The sequence below is a fragment of the Podarcis erhardii genome (assembly GCF_964252035.2).
Source record: "Podarcis erhardii genome assembly, chromosome: 4".
Lineage (NCBI taxonomy): Eukaryota > Metazoa > Chordata > Lepidosauria > Squamata > Lacertidae > Podarcis > Podarcis erhardii.
Genome location: NC_138508.1, coordinates 48,401,814 through 48,424,266, shown reverse-complemented (window position 1 = coordinate 48,424,266; position 22,453 = coordinate 48,401,814). Strand labels below are relative to the sequence as shown.

The following is a 22,453-nucleotide window of genomic DNA, read 5'->3' as shown; positions in this document are numbered from 1 at the left end:
AGTCAGTGCAGATGGCATCATAGATGTGGTTAGTTAGCATGGTCTTACTCACACATTGCTCTACACATGAGATATCACTTCCGCTTTTGTTAGTTTGTTAGTTTGTAATGCTTCTCTTGCCTCTTACCCAAAACACTTTTTTCTGTTTCTGTTTTTTAGGATTCTAAGCCATTCAAACAATGTCTTATAGAAAGTCAATTATTTGGAATGTGGTTACTGCACTTATTTGCAATATTCTGCACGCTTTCCTAGCAGTAAGCACATTGAGCAAAGAGGAACATACATCTAAGTAAGCACAGCTAAGATTGTGCTGTTAGCTTCACATTTTTTTGATTTCTTCATAGGTGTATGAAAGTGTTCGGATTCTCTTCTTAAACAACAAGCCACAGGGGTCCAACTGGGGTCCAACTGTCACCTCTTTATCTTGCTCTGCTCCTGGCATGCAGCTGAACATTTTCCTGGCATGGAGGACAAGTGAAGCTTCACTTCTTTGAGCCAGTCTGCTCAAAACTGTTCTACAGCCTTCCTTTTGAAGGAAGCCTTGCCATAACGGCTGCTCATAGCTTTCTACATTTTCTCCAAGCAGCAGAGAGCTCCAGGGCACTGCTAGGTAGTTATTCAGGACTCAGACCCATAACACAAATATGCACAAAGGTATAGAAGGCATATGGGCAATTAAGGTTGGGTAGTTGTGGTCTTACTGGCACTTCACTAGGCAGTGCACCAGGCTTTAAGCAAAGTTCTTAAGAGGGAGAGTGAGGAAGAGGCAGGGCAATAGACCTTGGACTCTTGACTGTCTCAGTCATCCTCTAACAGCACCCCTGACAGAACTACTCCTGTTATCTCCAGCCCTCTTCCCTAATTACAAGTTCATTGAAAGTTTAAATGGCTTTGCAAATGGTTGGTACTACCCTCTGGTTTTTCACCACAATGCACTACTGTTTCAAATGTCAGATTTTCAAGCACCAACTGTCAGGGATGCCAACTATAGGGGGCGAGGGTGAAGATCAGAGGCGGGGTGCATCACGTGACACTGGGTCCTCTCAATTGGAGGACAAGTTGGCGCCCCTGCCACCTGTTGCATTTTATATGTTATTTTGTAGTTAGGGTTGGCATTTTATCCCCTGGCATGTCCCCTTTATCCTGAAAACGGCATGGTAAGCATGATTTTTCTAACAAGAAAACACAGTGCTGCACTTGTTGAATAGGTGTCTTTCGGAAGCCCTGCCAGAAGAATGGTGACACTCTTTTCGAAGTGTAACATTGGGAATGTAGGTGCTGTAGACACTAACTGAGCCAGTCAGGCTTGCTTTGGAATCACAAAAGTGCAGTAACCTGAGCAAATTAAATTCAAGGCTGCTGGACCTTAATCTGGTTTTGTTGGTAAACATTGTTCATTAATTTAAGGAACTGCGTGTGCTGGCCCAGGCAATCCTGTCTCATTTGATAATGGGCTGGGAATCCAGTGGATTATTGCAGGGATTTTATCTTGCCCTAATCTCTAGGGAGAAATGTTCAAACAGCTGGGAAGGGCAAGAAGGAGCTGCATTCTGTGGCTGCAATTCCTTGGACGAGGATAATATTTGTAAATGCTGCAAATTTTGACTTTGGAGAAAAATGAATCTGTTCTGTTTTTCACTGGTAAGTCTCTTCTTAGTCTGCCTTACTTTATAAACATGAGCTTTAGTCAGGTGACAGAGATTAAAGGTGTTAAAAAGAGAACTGTTGGGTGTACAGTATGAAACTCTCGGTTAGTAAGGGGAAGGGGAATAGAACAGCAAAGGAAGCAAATCATAAAAATAAAAATAAAATAAAACCATAGAGGAGCGTGATTTAGAAGTATTTTGTCTGGTAGCTGTGGAACTGATGTCCACCCCCCTTAATGGTTCATGTGGAGCCATTTTTTATTCATGAAGATGAAACAGTTTCTCTTTGTGTCATGCATTCAAGAAACGATTGAATTCCATTTCTAACATGGTGGTTTGAAATATTGAGACTTATGCAGTTGCAGTGTGACCTGGGGGGGGACATTGTGTGTTCTCACAATATAAATGCCATAAGGTTTTAAAACTTTGATAGCACACTTTAAGTGTAAGTACTATTGTAAAATGCAGCTCTTTTCACAAGATATTTTAGTCTATGTGCTGTAGTGTTTCAATATCTTTTCATATGGTGAAAGGAAATGCAGGGTGTGTGTTTTTAAAAACAAACAAACAAGCAAGCAGTTTTTCCTACCTGTTTGTGAATATTTATGCTTCTACCATGAAAATTTAATTGAATACATTGCTTATTTGTTGAAAAGAAATATATATATATTTTTAAAGTGACATTTTGATCTAGTTCAATACATGCAAGTATCTTGTTTTCATTTATTTTTAGATTTATAATCCTCTATTGTATACATCATAAAAGAACACTGGTAAATTACAGTGGCAAGTACATTAAATGAGCCAACAACAAAGTGAGAATACAAAGAAGTTGGATTAGAGATCAGGTCAAGAATCTATTAGCACACCTTACAGTGGCTTCTATCTCATCAAACCTCATTAAAATGATTGTTCTTGCTGATTTCCTATGAAACTAAGGATCAAGAGGGCTTGATGTATTTCCCTCAGATGGAATTACATAAATGAAGTATTTTTAAAAAAACACTTGCCATTTTACCTATCAGTGAAAGTTTCCATTTCACTTGAGACGAGGCAGACATAATTGCAGTATCAGGGATTACCTGGGACATTTTGCCGCTGCAAGTGGCTGTATGTACAACATGAGCCAAGAGATAGTTATTTATTTATTTAATAAAAAATTATACACCCCTTGATTTTAAAAAACAAAAGAAAACCATCCATGTGGTTTACATCAAGATAAAACTATGAAATCAAGAACAAATTACAATAGTTTAAAACATACAAAATGTTTAAGCAGAACATGCTTTAGCTACGTACTTTTCATCATATTTCTCAAAACAGGAAAATATAGTTTGAAATGTAGTAATTGGCTCAGACAAATTCCATTACCAAATTCAAAACTTTTGAATGAATTATAAGATCAAAGGATAGCTCAGCTGGTAGAACATGAGACTCTTAATCTCAGGGTCATGGATTCGAGTCCCACATTGAGCAAAAGATACATGCATTGCAAGGGGTTGCATTAGATGACTCTCATGGTCCTTTCCAACTCTGTAATTTTGAACAAATCATTTGTGACCCATGTATTTTGGCTTCTTTATTGAAGGTGCCAGAGTGTGCTGGCTAGAAACTGCCTATTGTCTCATATATCTTGGATTACATGTTGCCCTGACTCACATGTGCCAATGGGGTAGCCTAGTCCTGCTCATTATAAAATTGAATCTTCCTGTGACATATCTGATTGGCTTTAGAACAGAACTGAAGATTTTGAATGAACTTCTTTAGAATGGGTGTGAGAGCTGGGCTAGAAGCAGGGAGAAGGCAGAAGGGGAGAGAGAGCGAGAGAGACTTGATTTCTGCTTGATTCGAAGGCTGTGACTATAGTAGAAGCAAGACCTTCTGGGGAGTTAATGCTGTGAGCCCCTCCATCATAGGCTCAAGTTGTATTAATAATAATAATAATAATAATAATAATAATTTTTATTTATACCCCGCCCTCCCCAGCCAAGGACGGGCTCAAGGCGGCTAACAAGCAATAATAAAAACAAGGTGAATGAATACAACTTAAAAACGAAATTAAAATACAACATTAAAATACTGAAACATTAAAATATTAAAATATTAAAATATTAAAATGTAGCCTCATCGCAGGAGGAGAAAGGAAAAGAAAAAAAGAAAGGGGGGGGAATCAAATTGGCTCCAAGCCAAAGGCCAGGCTTACAGAGTTATTTATATGTGCAAATAAACCTTATATCATAAAGACACCACAGATTCCACTGTCTCTCATTCCAAGGAAACCGAACTCTGAATAAGTGCCTGGAGGTGGCTTGCCGAAAGGTCACCAACATGGTATTTTTACAGGGTGAGGGGGGCATTTTGGGAAAGGATGGTCAGAGCAGAGATGTAGCAATGTAGCAGTGTGTGGCTTTGTAGGTTGGTTGGACGTTATTGACTTTAAAACTTTGCAATGAGTCTCTAGAAGCAATGGAGAACATCTGTCCTGTGGGACTAATTAGACTCAGCAGGGATTCTAATTTGATTTACCCCAAGCTGCACCCACCTGCCTTACACGTGATATCCTATATGACATCAGCAGCTACAAATGTGGATTTCTTCTGAAAATTGGGTTTTCAGAAACTGCCAGACAGATGATCGACAACACCGACCAAGTCCTGTGCCATGTGAACTGATTTCCAACCACACAGGCAAAGGAAATGGGGTTTGCAGGCTCTACTGATCAGGTGATCATTGATGCATGCAAAGCCCTGTGCTTTAGCCTGCATTGTTTGATTTCAAACTATGTGGGAAAGGAAAATACTTCACCTGAGGTCATGCAAAAGCAGCTGAAAACTGGGGAATTTTCAGGTGTGTGGCAGATATATAGGTGGGATGGGAAATCTAAGAATCTAGCCCACCAGTTAGAAAAGTTTCCCCATTCCTCTTTCATATAGAGGTCCACAAAACAGTCTGCCTATTTAGGGCCAGAAATCTAATTACTTTGTCCCAATGTGCAAGACACTGTTGGATTTTATTAATTTGCTATAGTAAGGTTTTGCATGAGGTTCCTAAACAACCAATAATCATAAGCAATTTGTAATTACATATCCAGTATGTAACAATTGTGAAGGTTATGTATCTGGTGTGAAATCAACTTCTGTGGAGAAAGACAAAGGGATGTTATCCCGGCTTTTCTGTGGTTTGTTAAACTCAACTGAGGAAAGTTCTCTTCAAGTCATACAGAAAAGATATACAATCTGCTTGCATCTGCTGGAAGATGAAAAGAATTAACCCAAATAAGGTTTCTTCCATTTCTCCATCTCTCTTCCATATGTTGGCTCTAAATTTTACTGGTAAATCCTAATATTAAATACAGTGTGGCAGCTTAATCGTCTTAACGACTTTCAGAGCCACTGAGCCACTTTTGCAGTTTATCAATATTTGGTTCAGCAAATAAAGGGATGGTGTAAAGAAAATATTCTTGTTCTTGTTAATCTTTGTTAAAGCAAAACAATAGTTCTGCAAACAAAGCTCTTTCTTTGTGGGATGTAATCCAGATGAATATGCACCTGAAGACCAGTTGCTGAGAATGGCAGGTGGGCAGAATGCTATTGCATTTAGGTTCTGCTTCTGGGGTTCCTAGGGGCATCTGGCTGACCACTGTGTACCAAGACTGCCCAAGTTATTTTGACACCCGAGGCAGAATGTCCCACAATACATAACCATCTGCTGCCCTTTCATGGCACCCAAAATAAGCTGTGGTGTCTGCTTCACTTTGCCCAATGGTGGGGCCAGCCCTGAGCCTATTCCTGGACCAATTCCCTGCCATAAACTCAGCAAGTGGGGCATACCAAGGATAGTGGTGCAACTGGCAATGTTGCCACTTACTGTAAGATCCTCAGCACCTGCTTTTTTCACATCTTCAGACCTGGGCATAATCAGGCCTCCACATGAGTACAGCAGATTAAGATAAATACTCAATTTAAAATAGTTGCAAACCCCACCCCCACTAATTGTGGACCCTTGGTGCGATTTTCTTTTGCCCTGGAAACTCTGTGGAACCTGTAACAGCTGTTTGGCATGCTGTTCTTACTGTACTTGAAATATAAGAGAGAGTGGCCCTCCCCAAAATATCAGAAATAGAAGCAATACTTGTATGAACTGACTTTGTATGGCAGACTGAATACTATTCTATTCTATTCTATTCTAATCATTATTTCTTACTGGTCCTTTACCATAAGATCCCAGGGCAGATTAGAACAATAAAATATACAATTATAGAACAGTTGCTAAAACAATTATGATGCTCTTGAATTTCAGGAGGGCTCTATGGATAGTTTATATGAACCAGTTAAGGAAAATCAAGACCCACATGAGACCATTTGCATGACTAGCAGGGCTAACACCCCAGTAATTGCCTCTGCAAAATGTGGACCTCCCGAAAGATCTCAGTCTTTGGTAAGTGATCCTACATCAGTAATTTGATGCTTAATCACTAATGTCATTCTGTCTTTAAACGTTTGGACTGCTTTTCAATGGAATTGTTATAACTGCTTAGGTTTGAACACAGACTTACAAACACAACTCTTTTCAAACTGGTACGTCTCTGAAAACACCAAAAGTTATGTGTTAGAAAAAGCCCAGTCCCTTCCATAATGGTCAGTAGTATCTGGATTAGGATACGGTCCAGGATCTAGGACCCTGTGTGCCTAGGGCAGTCCACTCTCCTTAATGAGATGTGGAAGTTCCAACCAAGCATGAGAATTCCCCAGTGGGTATAACCAGCATCTGTTTATTGTACATGACTTGGCAAATGTCTCCATTGTCCATCTCTGCTTGATGCTCATATCCTATTTCACTTCTGCACTAGCACATGGTACTAGTGTGAAGGCTCAGTGTGCAGATGAATTATGGGTTTTTACTCTTGACCCCATCGCCAAAGCAACCTGGCTTCTTTCAGCTCCAGCTCCAAGTACTAGGGATGCCTGAGGTCCAAACTTCATGCATAAATCTCTGTGCCTAGAGCCCTGTGTAATCTGGTGATGTCTACACACAAAAAAAAACTCATATGCACAAAAACTTCCCTGTCTCTCACATCCATGCTAACATGTAGACCTGGGGCAGAGCTTTGCATCACCAGTGGAAGGTGATTAGTCAGTTTACGGCTTATCCACACTTCCCCTTCTCCCGCCGCTTTTTCCCTGCTCCCTACCCCCACCCCTGGAAAACCACTCTTTAGTGCTCAATTGGAGCAAATGGCAATTTGGATTGGTGTTTGTTCCAATCTATCACTAAAGAGTGGGTTTTCCCTTGGAAAGGAGTGGAGCAAGGGGGAAATCGCCCAGACTCATGCTTTCTGGACCTGCTTCTCTTGCATGCAACTCTGCATGCACCATCTATTGCTCAGCTGGGCTGCAGTCCAACAAATATAACCAGGAGAAACAAACAAAGAATACATCCATCAGGAAAGGGGTGGAAATCAATGCAATATTCCAAATGCTTGCATGATTTAGTTCCATTTACTTTCCTAGTTGTTTTCAAATGGAGCTTTTGAAACACTTATCTATTTCCAATAAAACCTAACTGCAAGCCATCTGTGCAATGTTTAGCAGCAATATTATTTTAAAGAAAAGAACACACAAGATCTTGATTGTATGCAGTATGAATCAACAGATGTTATTTTCAAAAAAGAGTCTGGTATTACTATGAACCTATTTCTGTTATCCCTTGGAAATCAGGTCACCATGTTAATGTATGTTACTAAAATTAAAGTCATGGCATGAGGGGCAGTCACAAAGGGCAGCCAGACAAGATGTACAGATTTATCTTTGCTACTGTTTTATGAATGAGCATTCAAAGTCACTGTTTGTGCTCCTGCAGGAATCGGTGCCTCTGAAATAAAGCGGCACTTTTATTTGGTACAAGTACTGGTAGTTTCTCAACACAACTCTACCTCAATAATTTCATCTGGTATGCCAGCTATGGTGGTATCTAGATTTGGGTAACTTGGCCACAGTATTCCATGCATTGGCCATCTCAAGACTGGATTACTGCAGTATGCTTTACGTCGAGTTGCCCTTGGCCCTTGGCCCTTTACTGGAGCTCCAGCTGGTGCAGAAGGCAACGGCTAGACTGCTGATGGGGGCAGATGCCCAGCAGCATGCTACACCTCTGCTAAAACATCTACACTGGCTTCCCATTTGCTTCTAGGCCAGATTCTTGTTTTGCTATGCAAATCCCTTAATAACTTGGATCGAGGATGCCTAAGGACTACCCGAGCCTTTATATCCCAGCCTGATCATCTGGAGGTCTGCCGTTAGTTGTCCTCTAGAAGTTGGGTGTTTATTGTCACCAGTCCGATTCTGTGAAACATTCTTCCAGCAGAGATTTGGCAGGCATTCTCACTTTTGACTTTTAGGCTGTTGGGTGATGTTTTTTTAATATTGAGTAGCTAGTCATTTTAATTATTGTTTTGTACTGCTTTTAATGGTTTCTTTTTAAGTGTTTATGTAGTTGTGCAATGCCCTGATATTCTGTGAAAGGGCTGTATGTAAATACTTAAATAAATAATCAATCAATCAATCAATCGTCAACCTCTCAAAGGCAGACCTTGGTAATATGCTGCCCTGTGCAAGGCCATTTGATGCCCCCCCAGCCCTTGTGGCGCTGGCTTGTGTCAGGCTTTGGAAAGGAGGTGTGAATCTCTGGCAGGGTCCTAGAACCCTCCTACCTCCTTCCCAAAGCCCATTAAGCACTTGCCTGGCTTTGAGAAGGAGGAAGGATGACTCTAGGACCCTGTCCGAGCCCTCGCACCTCCTTGCCCAAAGACAGGCAAGTACTTACTGGCTTTGAGAAGGCATCCTCCTTGGCCCAGTGCAACTGCACTGCTCGCACTGCCCTAAATCCACCTTTGCCCTTTTCTCTGATATTAGCACCTTGCACTGCTGATGAAGCTGAAACGTCAATTCTGACAGGTTGGACCAGCATGGAGTACTCTTGTTCAGGAATTATCCATAGTGATAACTCTTTGGTGTCATGTCTTTGTCCCAGCAGCAGAAGCAGAAGCAGCAGCAAACCTTTTTATATAGCCCTCCCACCCAGAATTAGGAATGTTATACAAGTCAGAGAAGCTTGTGCAGTTAGAATATGCAAACTATCATGTTTTAAAGTATGTAACATGCCCTAACACACTTGCCATGTCTGGTTGAATGTGTGAATCTATCAGGCTGTGGTTCACTCTATCCTTGCTGACTGGCAGGGACTCTCCAAGGTGTTTCCCACCTCTGCCAGGGATTACATTTGGAACTTTTCCTTTGTTCCCATAACAGAGAGCAAGTGGATTCACCACAAAGTTAAACTCACACACACTCAATGCACACAATAGTAAGCAAAGCAATCTCTGACATCATCTCTCATTCATTGACATCACATGTTTCATGCCCATGAAGAGGGAACATTTTTTAAATGCTGCACTACCTTTTTAATGTAACGCTAATTAAAATTCTTCTTTGGGGGGGGGGGAGAAAAGAATACTAAATCAGTTAAATTGCTCACTATCAACCAGCTTTAATGAGGAACATAAGTATCCTGTTGGATCTCTACATTTTTGTTTTGAGAAATGTTTAGTACAGTAGTTAACTAAAAATAACAGCTCTCTGCTGTGTCACTCTGCTAGCTGCAGAATCAATATGGTTATTTATAAAATAGTTTCTAGAAATGGAAAACGAGATTAGCAGTGACGTTTCAGCAATGTGCCTTGTGGAAAAATGCCGCTTAGGCCAAAGCGCAATGTGTAATCTCCTATCTGCTATTTCTAGCATGAGAGTTATTAGGCCTACACCTTATATGCAGCTCTAAGCTTATTAACTGAGCCTGCCTGGACTCTCATCTTGAATCCTGTCAGTCACCATCTGAACACTGTCACCTCATGATTTCAAGGCGCATAACTTTATTCCAAAATCAACAAGGACTCTCTCTTTCAAACGCTGAAGAATTTTGCTAGAATTCCTTTGTGATGAGGAACAAGTCATACATGTACAGCAAAGGGGTCTTGCTCCAATATTCTGCAATGTATACCCATCACTGAACAGGAATGTTCCATCTCAGCCAAGCTGCCTTCCAGCTTACTATGAGCAAAAGGGGATTTAGGGCAGTGCAACTGGTTCTGCCACACTGGACATCACAACTATGACATAGTCAATTGAGCAGAATGGAGGGGTACGCCGAATGCTGGCCCCTGAAATTTGAAGGGCCAAAGTCTGCCCCTGCTATAAGGGCTCCTCCAGACTATTTGTTTCCACAAAACTTATCTGTAGATGAGACTGTGCCTGGTGTTTACTGAACATTGATTCTGAATAGTTTTGGGAGAGGTTATACAACACCGAGCATCCATTCTGGATTTACTCAAATTTGCTTGCTCGTAGCTATGCATCTTCCTGTTATTCATTCATCCCATGCCTTTCTGAACCACAAGAATCCCATTTTAAAAAATGAATTCATGGACCTAAAATGACTTTAATTCACTTAAACTGCACAAACCAAAATTTCCAGTATGCACTTGAATCCCTCTTGCAAAATTCTGACAGTTTTGAGAAGACCTAGAATGTTAGGAGCTCAACAACCCAATTCCACCTCCCATTTCTTCTTCCCCTAATTTCCCATTGTTTTTCTAGAAATGGTACTCAATAGTCTGTAATTTTTGCAGTCCACTTAGCATGCTCACACTTCACTGAGAAGTTTTGGGGAGGTAGTATGAATTTTAAAGACATATTATAAGAACGATTTTTTTTAAAAAAAATGTGTTTTTTAAATTGGAAACTAACCAGCTTTATTCTTTTCACCAAAGGAATTTTCTGATATTGAAAACACATTGATGAAAAAAAGACAGTAAGTGGACATTTATAATAGCATCCGTGCACTGTCTCTAGTTTTGTGTACTAGCCTAGCCTCAGTCTTTGTTTATGTATCTCAATTGTTTATGTCTTTGTACTGTGTATGTGGCAGTGCTAGTGCCATTTGAAAATGTATATAAGCTTGCAAAACACTCTAAATCTTTTTCAGCATTTTGTTTCCAAACTTTCTCTTTACAATAACTGAAGAGGAGACATCAAAACTCAGATACATTTAGTCATCATTAAGCTCAGCATGGGTTAACCATATGTATGGTTTCCCCCCATAAGACTTATATGGTAACCTATTTCAGAGTGTGCTTGTACTATTGACCTGATAATCTTCTTGTGAGTTTCCCCTCCCCCCTTTATCCCAATACAAATTAGTTTTCAAAATGATTTGGATTAACCACCAAGCCAAGGTATATTTTATCAGGCATTTCTGTGACAGTAGTTTGGTTGGACTAAGATTTGCATGAGCCAATCTTATGATTGTTTCTGCTAATGACTAGTATGCACACTGATTTATTTTTGTATTTATTTAAGAGAAGAGCTGGACTGGCAGATTCCGAGCTTCTGACAGGATCTTTGTAGGTGTTTCCTCTTTCAATTGCCATCTCATTTTGCAATCCCATCTTATACAACGACTTATCTGCAGATCTGTGTCTATGTGACAGACATACAGGGCCAGCCCCAAACATCTTGCTATCTGAGGTGGGCAATCAGATGGCACCGTCTCTTCTTCAAGACACAAAAGCCCAAGGCCAGCCAAGTTTATCTTGGCACCTGAGGCAGAAATTTCCCCAAGTACCTCTCTCACTCTTCAGCAGCAAAAATAAATATTAATATTAATAATATTAATAATAAATAACAATTTGCTGCCTTTCATGGTACCCAAATCAGCTCATGATAGGGCCAACCCTGCAGACATGTCAGCTATTAAGCCATCTGAATTTCCGGATCACTATTATCAACAGATGAATTTATTGTCCAAGTTCAGGCTCAAGATAGAGAGAGAGCTTGTCTTGTGAATGTAATGGTGATCAGTTGATAAAAATACTATTTGAGGTGCATTTCTCCAATAACAATAGACTAATGTCCAAGGCTTTCTGCTGGGCCGGTAAGAGGGAATCTTCTGTACCTATAATAGTTATACAGCAGAGGAAGTTTTCTCATCACTGAGTATTTATTCTTGGGATTTATACTCCCTACTCATCAACAAGTTCCAAACTGTAGCTCAGTGCCAAGGTACCTGCTTGCATACAGAAGGTCTTAGGTGCCACTCCTAGTATACCTAGGGTTGGGCCAGGAGAGACCCTTGTCTGAAATCTTGGCAAGCCACTGACATTGGCATATAGATAATATCATGTGAGGTACCAACTTGGTATAAGATAGCATCTTGTGTAACCTAAAATTATAGTAGAAACAAAAACTTTAAAACAATGCAATTTAAAAGAGCAGACAAAATAAAGCAGACACAAAGCAGCAGCTTGAGAAGCAGTTTTTCATAGTGCTCAGATCCTCTCTTCTGCATAACTATATTAAGTATGTAAAATATTTCTGTTCTCTATTGCATCTGATTATTTGTAGAGACTCCTGCATTCCCCTGGTCTGTTGGGGGGGGGGAGCTGGCCATGCTCCATGTGACAGCAGGAGTAGGTAAAGGTAAAGGGAAGCCTGACCGTTAGGTCCAGTCGTGACCGACTCCGGGGCGCTCATCTCACTTTATTGGCCGAGGGAGCCGGCGTACAGCTTCCGGGTCATGTGGCCAGCATGACTAAGCCACTTCTGGCAAACGAGAGCAGCGCACGGAAACGCCGTTTACCTTCCCACCAGAGCAGTACCTATTTATCTGCTAGCACTTTGATGTGCTTTCGAACATTTTCAGCACTGGAGGGAAGCAACTCTGTGGTCCAGGACTGCTGTCCCAGGTAGTTTGGAGGCACAGAAATGGAGAAACAGGTAGACCTGTGCCTACTGTAGAATCATTCAGGTCACATGAGCACCCCTGCCCAACTACTGCCAAAACAAACATGTCCTGATGGAGACAATGCTTTGGATGGATTTTGAGGGGCAGAGAGGGATCACACTTGTCTCACCTAGGACAGCATTTTGTTTTTAGCAAGCCAGATTCTTGAACCTGTGTGAACAACAGTTGACTCAGACAATCATCCACTCATTACATATAATGAATAATGTAAACCAATTATTTGTGAATTATGTGCTCCCCGAATGAGTCATGCTCCCCTTAACTATTTGGTAAATGCTTGGCAATGAATAATAGATGGGAAGAAAATTAGGCTCAGTTTGAGAATAATTTTCTCATCCAAAGCAGGGTCAGCCTTATGATAAATGACTTAGAGTCCTATGGCAAATTTATTATGGCATGAGTTTTTGTAGGGTGCAGGATTGTTTTATCACAAAGCTCCACTGTAGTTTGAGTGCACAGGCATCATTTAAAGATAGCAGACAAAAACCCTGGTTCAGTCGTTAGAATAACTACGTTGAATCAATTAATAAAAGATCAGACTCTACATTCTTTTTATCTCTTTCTAGGTCCATCCAGAAGTCCATGTCAGAAAATGAAGCATTTGGTTAGTAATTCACATTGTGTTCTGTTCAGGCTTTTGTGTTGTTGTTTTATCACGCAAATAAGGGGACATTCATGTGTTGAATGCATCTAGTGAAACCGACAAATCCAACACTCTGACAGAGGTTGCCGGAAAGTACCAGACATGCATACAAAAAAACAATTATGGGAGCATTTCAGATTTAATAGAATGTGTGTCTAATTTGTTTTCCATTGTTAAAATGGCTATTTTCCTTTGCTAGTTGAAACCGCAAACATAACTTGAGAAATGAAATGTATTTTCATAAAATGTCTAATCATTTTTTCATGTTTGATTGTGATGGTCAACATATCCTGTTTTCAGCAGCTAGCTTTATAAAAATCATTTCGTATATATTCCAAGTTGTAGAACTGATTTATTCAGACATTTTAAATACTTTTTTTTTTTTTGCTGAATATGGAAATAAATAAAAACATGGCAATCCATCATAAAGAGCCTATCGACCTCTCTGTGAGTTTTGCAGTTCAGCAGGATTTGCATCCATTCATATTTTATCTCACTAGATGACAATGAATGGAGAACATTTAAAGCAAGGGTGCTTTCTAAAGGTAAAAATATCAATTTTAATTGCAAAAACCTTCATATTTCATGACACCATATTATTGCTTTAAAGCCCACAAGTATAAAATGGCCATGCCATATCAAAATAATTTCCTTTCTTTTTCTCGAAGTGTATTTAAAATGAAAAAAAAAAACAAAAAGCCTTAAAAGGAATTGCATCACCATTCAGAAGAAATCACAACAGATGTTTCATAGATGTGGTTCTTAGGACACTCTTGAAATCAATACAATACAGTCTTGAAATCAATATGAACCATGAAAGAGATGCAATCATATTCCTAAAAAAGATGATACTACACTCTCACATGTTGAAACCATAAATTTGCTGATGTCTGCTTTGAATAAATCAGTGTGGCATCCTTAAAACAAAATCATGGCAAATCTGTACTCATAGAACTTTCCTAGGGATATTAAGAGCAATTGCTTCACATGCAAGTTGACAAATAGAGATAGCGAGTCAATAGTAGCTTGCAACCCAACACAAGTTTCTCACATCAGCAGTCAACACATATTTGCCAGCTTTGCAGAGTTAATTTAGAGGCTATGGCCTCACGGTTTGTGGCAGCTGCTTCTCTTCAGACGCTTACTTTTTGATGCAAGAGTGACACCTCCAACATCACTAGCAACAGAGCCCAACCCCTCAGCATGCTTGTCTTCTTGCCTGACTTCAGGGTTTGGGGTTTATATTTACCAGTGCTGACCCTGAAGGGGGCAGGACCAAAAGGGGATCTCCACCTGAGGGGATCCCCTTACGGGGCACTGCAGGAGCCATCTCCTTAACATCTAGATAGCATGAAGCTGGGGTGTACCTTTTCTGAGGCTTTTTGTGTTGGGATTAAGAACCACCGGTTCATCTATCTGAGTATTAGAGTATTCCCAAATTGTCTAAAATAAACATTAGTTGGATCACTCCCAAATAAACCATCACTGAACCGAAATCGAAATAAGCTACTGACTGATTTCAAAGCTCCCTTCCTGGTCAAGATCCTTTAGCTGGTAGTTACTGGCCAGATTTGGATCCAGTTTAGGCTCTGTTACAGGCTTTAGTCACCCGGAGTCAGAAGAGAGACAGTGGGTTTTTGACTTTGTTGATTCTCATTGATCTTTCAGCAGCTTTCAGTCCAATTATCTTTCAGTTTTGACCTATAAAGCCTTAAATGGCTCAGGACCACAATACTTCAAGGCAGTGGCGTAGCGTGGGTTGTCAGCACCCGGGGCAAGGCAAGTAATTTGCGCCCCCTAACCCGTGGATTTGCGCCCCCTAACCCTAACCCCCAGATGTTGCGCTCGGTGCGGCCGGGCCCCCCTGCATCCCCCACGCTACGCCACTGCCTCAAGGACCATATGTGCCTCCTTCGCGAGAGGTCAGGAGGGTGGCAACACGAGAACGGGCCTTCTCTGCTGTGGCTCCCCATCTGTGGAATGCTCTCCCCAGGGATGTTCGTGTGGCGCCTTCACTATACACCTTTAGGCACCACACAAATATGTTCCTTTTCAACCAGGCCTTTGCCTAACTCGATCCTATACCCTGTTCAAAAATGCTAAATAATAATAATAATAATAATAATAATAATAATAATAATAATACTACAGTGGTACCTCGGGATGCCAAAGGGATCTGTTCCGGAGCCCCGTTCGCATCCTGAACAGAACGTAAGACGCGCCTGCACCCCTGCGCATGCGCGGGTCACATTTCGCCGCTTCCACGCATGCATGTGACGTCATTTTGACCGTCTGTGCATGCGCGAACAGTGAAACCCAGAAGTAAAGTGCTCCGTTACTTCTGGGTCGCCACAGAGCACAACCTGAAAATACTTATCCTGAAGCATATTTATCTCGAGGTATGACTGTAATCATAATAATATCCTTCTGGAGTAGCTGTCCAAGTTGGGAGCGGGCAGTATTGCTTTGCAGTATTTCTGGCCCTAGTTGGATGGCCGACTCTAGAATCCGGTGTTTGAGCGGTATTGTTCAGATTTTGTTCAGAAATTGTGCAGATTTGTGCAGCCACCAGTGTGGGGCTCTACATGGTTTGAGCATGGTTTTGACCTCCATGCTATTTAACATCTACAGAAAACCATGGTGAGGTCATCCTGAATTATGGAGTGAGTTGCCATCAGAATGCTGAGGACTCACAGCTCTGCTTCTCCTCTTCATCATCCTTATATTCCCAAGCAATTGTTGTGCTCTACAGGAGAGGGCATCCTGCAGATACTGTTGTTGTTATTGTTGTTGTTCTAAATCACCCTTCACTTAAGGTCCCAAGGCAGGCTCCAGCATAAAAAACAATATTAAAAACAATTAAAAACAACTTACAACCATAAAATAAGGGGCCCCATTTCACACAATGTTGGAATAAGGACTTTGTGTGGTAGCACCTCTCATTACATATCAGACAGGTGTCTTCTCTATTGTTTTTTCGGCATTTGTTGAAAACTGTCCTCAACAAGCATAGATTTTTATCCCATCAGCATCTGTAATGGATTTAAATTTGTTTCTATATATATAGTGGGTTTAAATTTTATATATATATATATGCATTTTATTATATCGTTTTTATATATGCAATGTGAAATTGCTTTGAGATTCTTCATGACAAGCAATTCATAAATGAAACAGACAACTGAACAAATGAATAATCACTGGCCCTTGTGGTACTGTAAGGACTCTCTGACACTGTAATATGTATCTGCAGATCAAACTAAATATTGTGCATAGATGCCAATTGGTCTAAATCTTTTCCACTTTTAGAAGCTTTTTCAAGGAAATTGCCCTTTGGGATTGGTTGATCTGCATCCCAACGCTAATTATGTGGAGTTTTCAGCTGCTTCACTAATATGATATGAATCCAGGAATCTGCTTTCTTTGCTTCGCTTCTAGATAGGAAAAATGTGAATGGCACACTCGGGCAGCTTCCCAAGAAGCAAGAGAATGATTTGTACTTCGGAAGGCACTGTCAGTCTGAAGGTAATTGCAATACGCATTTCAGCTGATTTTGCATTTTCCTCAAAACATTTTAAAGGGCACAGAGGAAAACAGTGAAATAATTTGTCAAGGCCTCTGGTGGGGAGGGCTGACTCTTCCCCAAGGGAAAGATATGCACTTTAAATAAAGTGAAAAGTTGAAGCAAGGAACTGCATGGCTTCTATTAAATGCTTCCTGTAGCTGACATGTAGCAGAAGACCCTCATGCAACCAGCTTGATGTTGTTTTGATCCTGGCAGAAGATTAGTATGCCTGCTATTTGACATGTATTTCCGATGAACTGTATGCTACGTGCTTTGTAGAAAACAGAAGTAGCAAAGCCTTCTAACAGGAAGCCCACATTGGGGGAGGGGGGGAAGAAATATAAACCCCCATCCTGTCTCAGTAGCAGAGCAAGTGCTTTGCATTCAGAAGGTTCCAAGTTCTTTCCTTGGCATTTTCAGGTAGGGCCAGGAGAGACTCCTGCCTGAAACCTTGGATAGGCACTGCCAGTCCGAGTAGACAGTGCTGAGCTAGATGGACCCGTGGTCTGACTTGGTATAGGACTGCTTCCTGTCTTTCTAGCCTAAACATTTTTTGTTTAGATGTAAATCTCATTGATATCATTGATAATTCTTGCGCCAGAAGTAGTCTAGTCATGCTGGCCACATGACCCAGAAAGCTGTCTGTGGACAAACGCCAGCTCCCTTGACCTAAAAGCAAGATGAGCACCGCACCCCATAGTCATCTTTGACTGGACTTAACCATCCAGGGGTCCTTTACCTTTACCTACTAGAGACAAAATCATGTGGGGTTGGGGGCGGGGAAGAAGACATGTGTACAGCATTTTAGACTAGACTCAGACTGGATACACACCAAAAAAATTAAAGCACATTATTTCCCCAAAGAATCCTGAGAGCTGTAATTTATTCCTACAGAGCAACAATTCCTCACACAATTAACAAACTAGGGCTGGATCTAGGCACATCCAAAAAGTGTTTCAAGAAAACGCATTGTATGCTTTATTATGGGAAATCACATTGGCAAAAGACGGGAGCACCTTCTGATGTCACAGTGTTATAACACATATAAAATGCTTTTTCTTTACTAATGATGACATAAGGTTCTTCAAATGCATGGTGTGTATGCAGGCTTAAAGTATATTTTCACTATGGTTTGCCAACACTGCGGTGGGTCCTATCAGTCTGATTTTACATAGCACTATGGACACACCAGTACGTGAATGGAGTTTCCAAGGAAAGGTACCGACATACAGGAGAAGTGAGCCAGGAAGCTGTGGCCAAGCACAGCTATAAATATTTTTTTACATATCTACCACCTTAACCACTGGTGCTCCTGCTACCTTTCCACTTTGAATAAAGGAGCCAATATGAAAGACTAGTTATCATGGCACTTGGGGGTAGTACATAATAGCTTGAGGAGCAGCTATCTCTATGCAGTCCTTTCAGAATTCTGGTCTACTCAGTTTAGATAAGAGAGTTGACACAAGAACATGGCAACTTTTATGTTATGCCTTATCAAAAAGCCTGTTTGTTTTTAGAATTCACTGAATCAGGTAAGTTGCCTCTCTATTTCCTTCTTTCTTTCTCCTTACTTGTCCCTCCTTTCTAAAGGCAATTGGGTGTGAGGATTAAGTGATTGACCCCACAGAATCTAGACCCTGATGAATCAAAGCACTAAACCACAGGCTTAACTTTAAGCACCTTAAAGCCATAGATTTCAAATAGGCTATTCATGAGCCTATCTTATCTTTTAGCTTTTCTTTAACCATTTCATTTCCCTTGGCACACCATGAGGGTCTTGTGCCAGTTTGTAGTACAGTTTACTTCTCCCATCATAGTTTTGAATAATCCTACAGAGAGTTCCTACATTGCCAGATGGCCTGGTTGCTTGGGTTCATTTTAGGATCTGCACATTGACTTTGCCTTGCTATGCAGTATTTCCTGCACAGTTTACAGCAGGAAACGGCGCATGAAGACATAAAGGCATAAGGAGATGTTGTAGCAGCAAGAGTGGAGGGTTTTGCACGTGGTCCTGGCTAAAAAGCATATGATGCTACCTTATACCGTGTCTAGTTCAATATTTTCTGTGCTGATTAGCAGTGATCTTGCAGACTTTTGTGCACTTATAGCACAATAAAATAGGATCTGTGCTGAAGCTAAGTAGGTCTGGTTAAAGCTGAAATGAAAAACCAAGTAGAAACCCATCTCTACTGCTTTGAGTTCCATGATGAAAGGAAAGTGGGATACAAATGTTGTTGTTGTTATTATTATTATTATTATTATTATTATTATTATTATTATTATTGCAAAGGGAATACACAAAGCTTTGTTCCCCAGGATGATGATACTGCAGATTTAAAGTAACATTTTGGTAACACCTTCACATTTCCCAAAAGAATAATAATACCAACTGTTGCTGACATTAACATTTTGAGGGAACATAACTTATATTTTCCAGAAAAGTAGACTGATTTGATATTCTACTAAAACAATTGTGGAAATCTATATGCTCATGTGCATGCAAATTCCATTTACATTAATGAGCTGTTTGCAAGTGAAAAGGTTTAGGATCGAGGTGTGAAATCTCTAATTAGATTTTGGTTGAAATACATCATCCCACTTCACCTAATACAAACTAAAGGAGTTGGATTTTAAAAAAATAATAATCATGCCATATTAAAAAAATTAGAAAATAAATGAAGACAAAAGTAGACTTTCTTATTATCGTTGGCATCAATCTGTCTCAAGAGAATGGAGTGCATCTCCAGGGTGATGCCAAATTTCTGGAGAATCACAGTGCCTGCTGTGGCTGCAGAGGCTGGTAACTCGTAACTGCTGCCTCCTGCAATGTTTTTGCTGTGTTAGCAGCACCAAAGTGACCTATCTGGGGCACAAACGTAGGCAATTTGTATGGGGTTCTTGGGCTGCCCAGACAACAAGTCTCTCTTCTCATCCTTACTAATGTGCTCCAAAGAAAAATGAGCAATATGTTTGGTGGAAGAAGCATACAAGACGCCATCCATCCCTCTTAGGAACTCCACTCTGGATTTGTGTAGGGTTTACTCCTTAGCCTTTTCTTCTCCCAAATAGGTCCCACAAGGCAGCGGGTATGGATTTTTCCTCTGGGTTTCCTCCCAAAGTCTTTCTCGTGAATGAATATATCTGTAAGGCAACAGAGGTTTAGGATCATAGTCTTCCTTGATTTGGATGAACTGCATTCCCAGGTTGACGAGCCCCAACCTGGCAGGTGGAGTAAGTGCCTTCTTGACCAGTGGACACACTAATGGTCTTGTCTGCTCAATCTGCCAGAGCCTGTCTTCACATGCAGGAGAAGTCCCTAACTCACTGAGGTTTTAAGACTCATCAGCTTCCCTCACCTAGTTATCAAAGCTGTTTGCTGGGGTGTGGCCACTGTCACATGCTGACAGTTTCTAGGAGCCACAGTTGAAAACTGAGTGCAGGGTAGGGAACAAAGGTGGGCAAAGTACCCCAGAAGGAGCACAATGTGTCTCTCACAAGAGGTACTACCCATCCCTTAAAACCTATACATAGTAATAGTATAGAAATGTTCTTTATTAATTCGAGACAAAAATGTAAGGTAACACTTCCCCTTTACTATAAATTTCTGATCAGTTTTAGCCAGATGCAATGAAAGAGGCACAGAGTTATTATTTGTTTATTTCATCTACAGTGACATCTATTTCATTCCTAAGCACAATTCAAACACCTGACTACATATTGATAAGCCTTCGGCTTTTCCTACCTCTGCTTAGGACTGTAAAATTAGGAAGTGGGTTATTAAGGATTTAGCAAATCACAATACATGGATGGCTGTTGGAATTCTGCTTCAAGGCTCACAATTTTGTAGGCTTTGCCTAGAGCTAGCTAGTAAACAGATCAAAAGTCTAATGCTAACCAAGTTTGTTCAGATGCATGCAAGTACTTCCACTGAAATATGTTTGGGACTGCTACTTTAGTGATCCACAAATTAGGCATGAATGAGTTTAAGTCCAAGTATACCAGCTTAAGTAGCTGATGAATCATAGTGGTGATCTTTAGAAAGACTGGGACAGTAAAGATGTTCCCACTATGGAAAGCAGCATGGAAGTAAAAACAAAAACAAAAACCTTCACAAGAACTTTGCTGAATGAAAATCTTGATTTCAAACAGTAAAAACTCATTATTATGATTAGAGAAAATTTTCAAAGTGCTTCCCGTGCGTTTGTGTGTGTGTGTGTGTATGAATGAAAGACAATATGTGTTTATCCTATAGTCAAAGAACATAAATGTTCTGACCTCCTAGGTGTCTGGTGTACTCTAAGTTTCCCCATCACCACAGCTATTTTAAATGTCTACAGCATACCAAGAGGCAATGAATATTTTTAAAGCTAACAAGATGTTATAAGGGAAGGGAAGAAGCCCAGAGAACACAGGAAATAAGATTGAAAGCTTTAAAAAAGAAACAACAACTCCAATTTTCCTACTGTGGTAAAAAAATATCTCTGCGTTTCCTACTACGTTTCTGTTATATTTGTATATGTTACTCATTCTATTTTCAATGAAAATGTACTGCAAAAACTTTAATTAGGTTCTTCATGATAATAATCTCTGTACTTTTCTAATTCCCACCTCCGGACAGAAATGAATGAAGATTTTCTTATTGGAGAAAGGTTTCATTTACTACAAGGAACAAGAATAGAGGAAACTACATGTCAGGTAACTGTGAAACTGTAGCAGAACTTGGGCAATAGAAATACCTGCCTGAAGTTCTTTCTAGACTGGGTTGCAAAATGGATCCCACGTGTCTGTAGGCTTGGCTGGATATTTTTTTTTATCAGCCTGCTCTCTGACTAAGGACTGCTAATGGAATCCCTGCCACAACATCCCCATTGAGCCACCCTGGCACCCTGCTTGGAGGGTCATGCATAATTTTTATTGCGTACTCAAACAAATGGGCCTGCCAAATCATTAAAGTTGGTGGTTCTCTTTTGGTCTGTGGTGGTTGAGCAACTCATGCTGGCTATGTTTATAAGCTTTTATAATAGATGCTCATTCACACAATCCACATTAGTCAGATCATGAGCTTCCTGGTGTTCACAAGCACTCCAACAGGTTAGGGGTAGAGCTGTAAGTCAGTGGTAGAACATCTGATGCAGAAGACCAAGTTTCAATCCTTGGCATTTCCAAGTAGCTCTAGGAAAGGACCTTCTCTAGAGATCCATTGCCAATTAGTGTAGACAACACTGAGCTAGATGAACGTACAAGGCAGCCTTGTACGTTCTTGCCAACCTTCTGGACCAGATATGTATCTCCTGTAATTGCTTCACTTAAGGAGAAAATAATCTCGTGTGGGGAGCAAGCGTATTTAGAGTATTTTTTTTATTTTTCCACTCTTTTAAATAAATGCGGCTAGGAAACTGCTTCAAGACAGGTTCCTATGAATGTGTCACAATCACACTAGGTTTGTGTATCTGGTGTAAAGAATGAAAGTTTGAGTATCTCTCTTGATTTGTTTTTATTCAGTGGGTTATTGTTTTTTATATATATATGACCCATAAGGGTTTAATGTTTTGTAGCACACACAAACACATAACTAGGCTGCCATTAAATTAGTATTGTGAAATTTTATTTGGCACAGACCTATCCTAAGTGCTTTGATCAATCTAGCCAGCTCCAGTTTGGTGTATGTGTCCAGAATGTTTCTCAATTTTTATAAACATATACTGTGTCTCCAGGCACTTGTCTTCAAAAGACTACATTAAT

General features: G+C 40.4%; 1 protein-coding gene across 1 annotated transcript in view; it reads left to right on the top strand.

The window, feature by feature from the left end:
• The first annotated feature begins 1,542 nt into the window (after positions 1-1,542).
• The window catches only part of SAMSN1 (SAM domain, SH3 domain and nuclear localization signals 1), a 74,717-nt gene continuing 53,806 nt past the window's right edge, over positions 1,543-22,453 (top strand). Inside the window, exons 1-6 of the mRNA XM_081858527.1 lie at positions 1,543-1,641; positions 5,946-6,083; positions 10,471-10,511; positions 13,070-13,107; positions 16,585-16,671; positions 21,330-21,406. Of these exons, the coding sequence (XP_081714653.1) occupies positions 1,618-1,641; positions 5,946-6,083; positions 10,471-10,511; positions 13,070-13,107; positions 16,585-16,671; positions 21,330-21,406 (405 nt within the window). The 5' untranslated portion in view covers positions 1,543-1,617. The remainder of the gene's footprint in view (positions 1,642-5,945; positions 6,084-10,470; positions 10,512-13,069; positions 13,108-16,584; positions 16,672-21,329; positions 21,407-22,453) is intronic.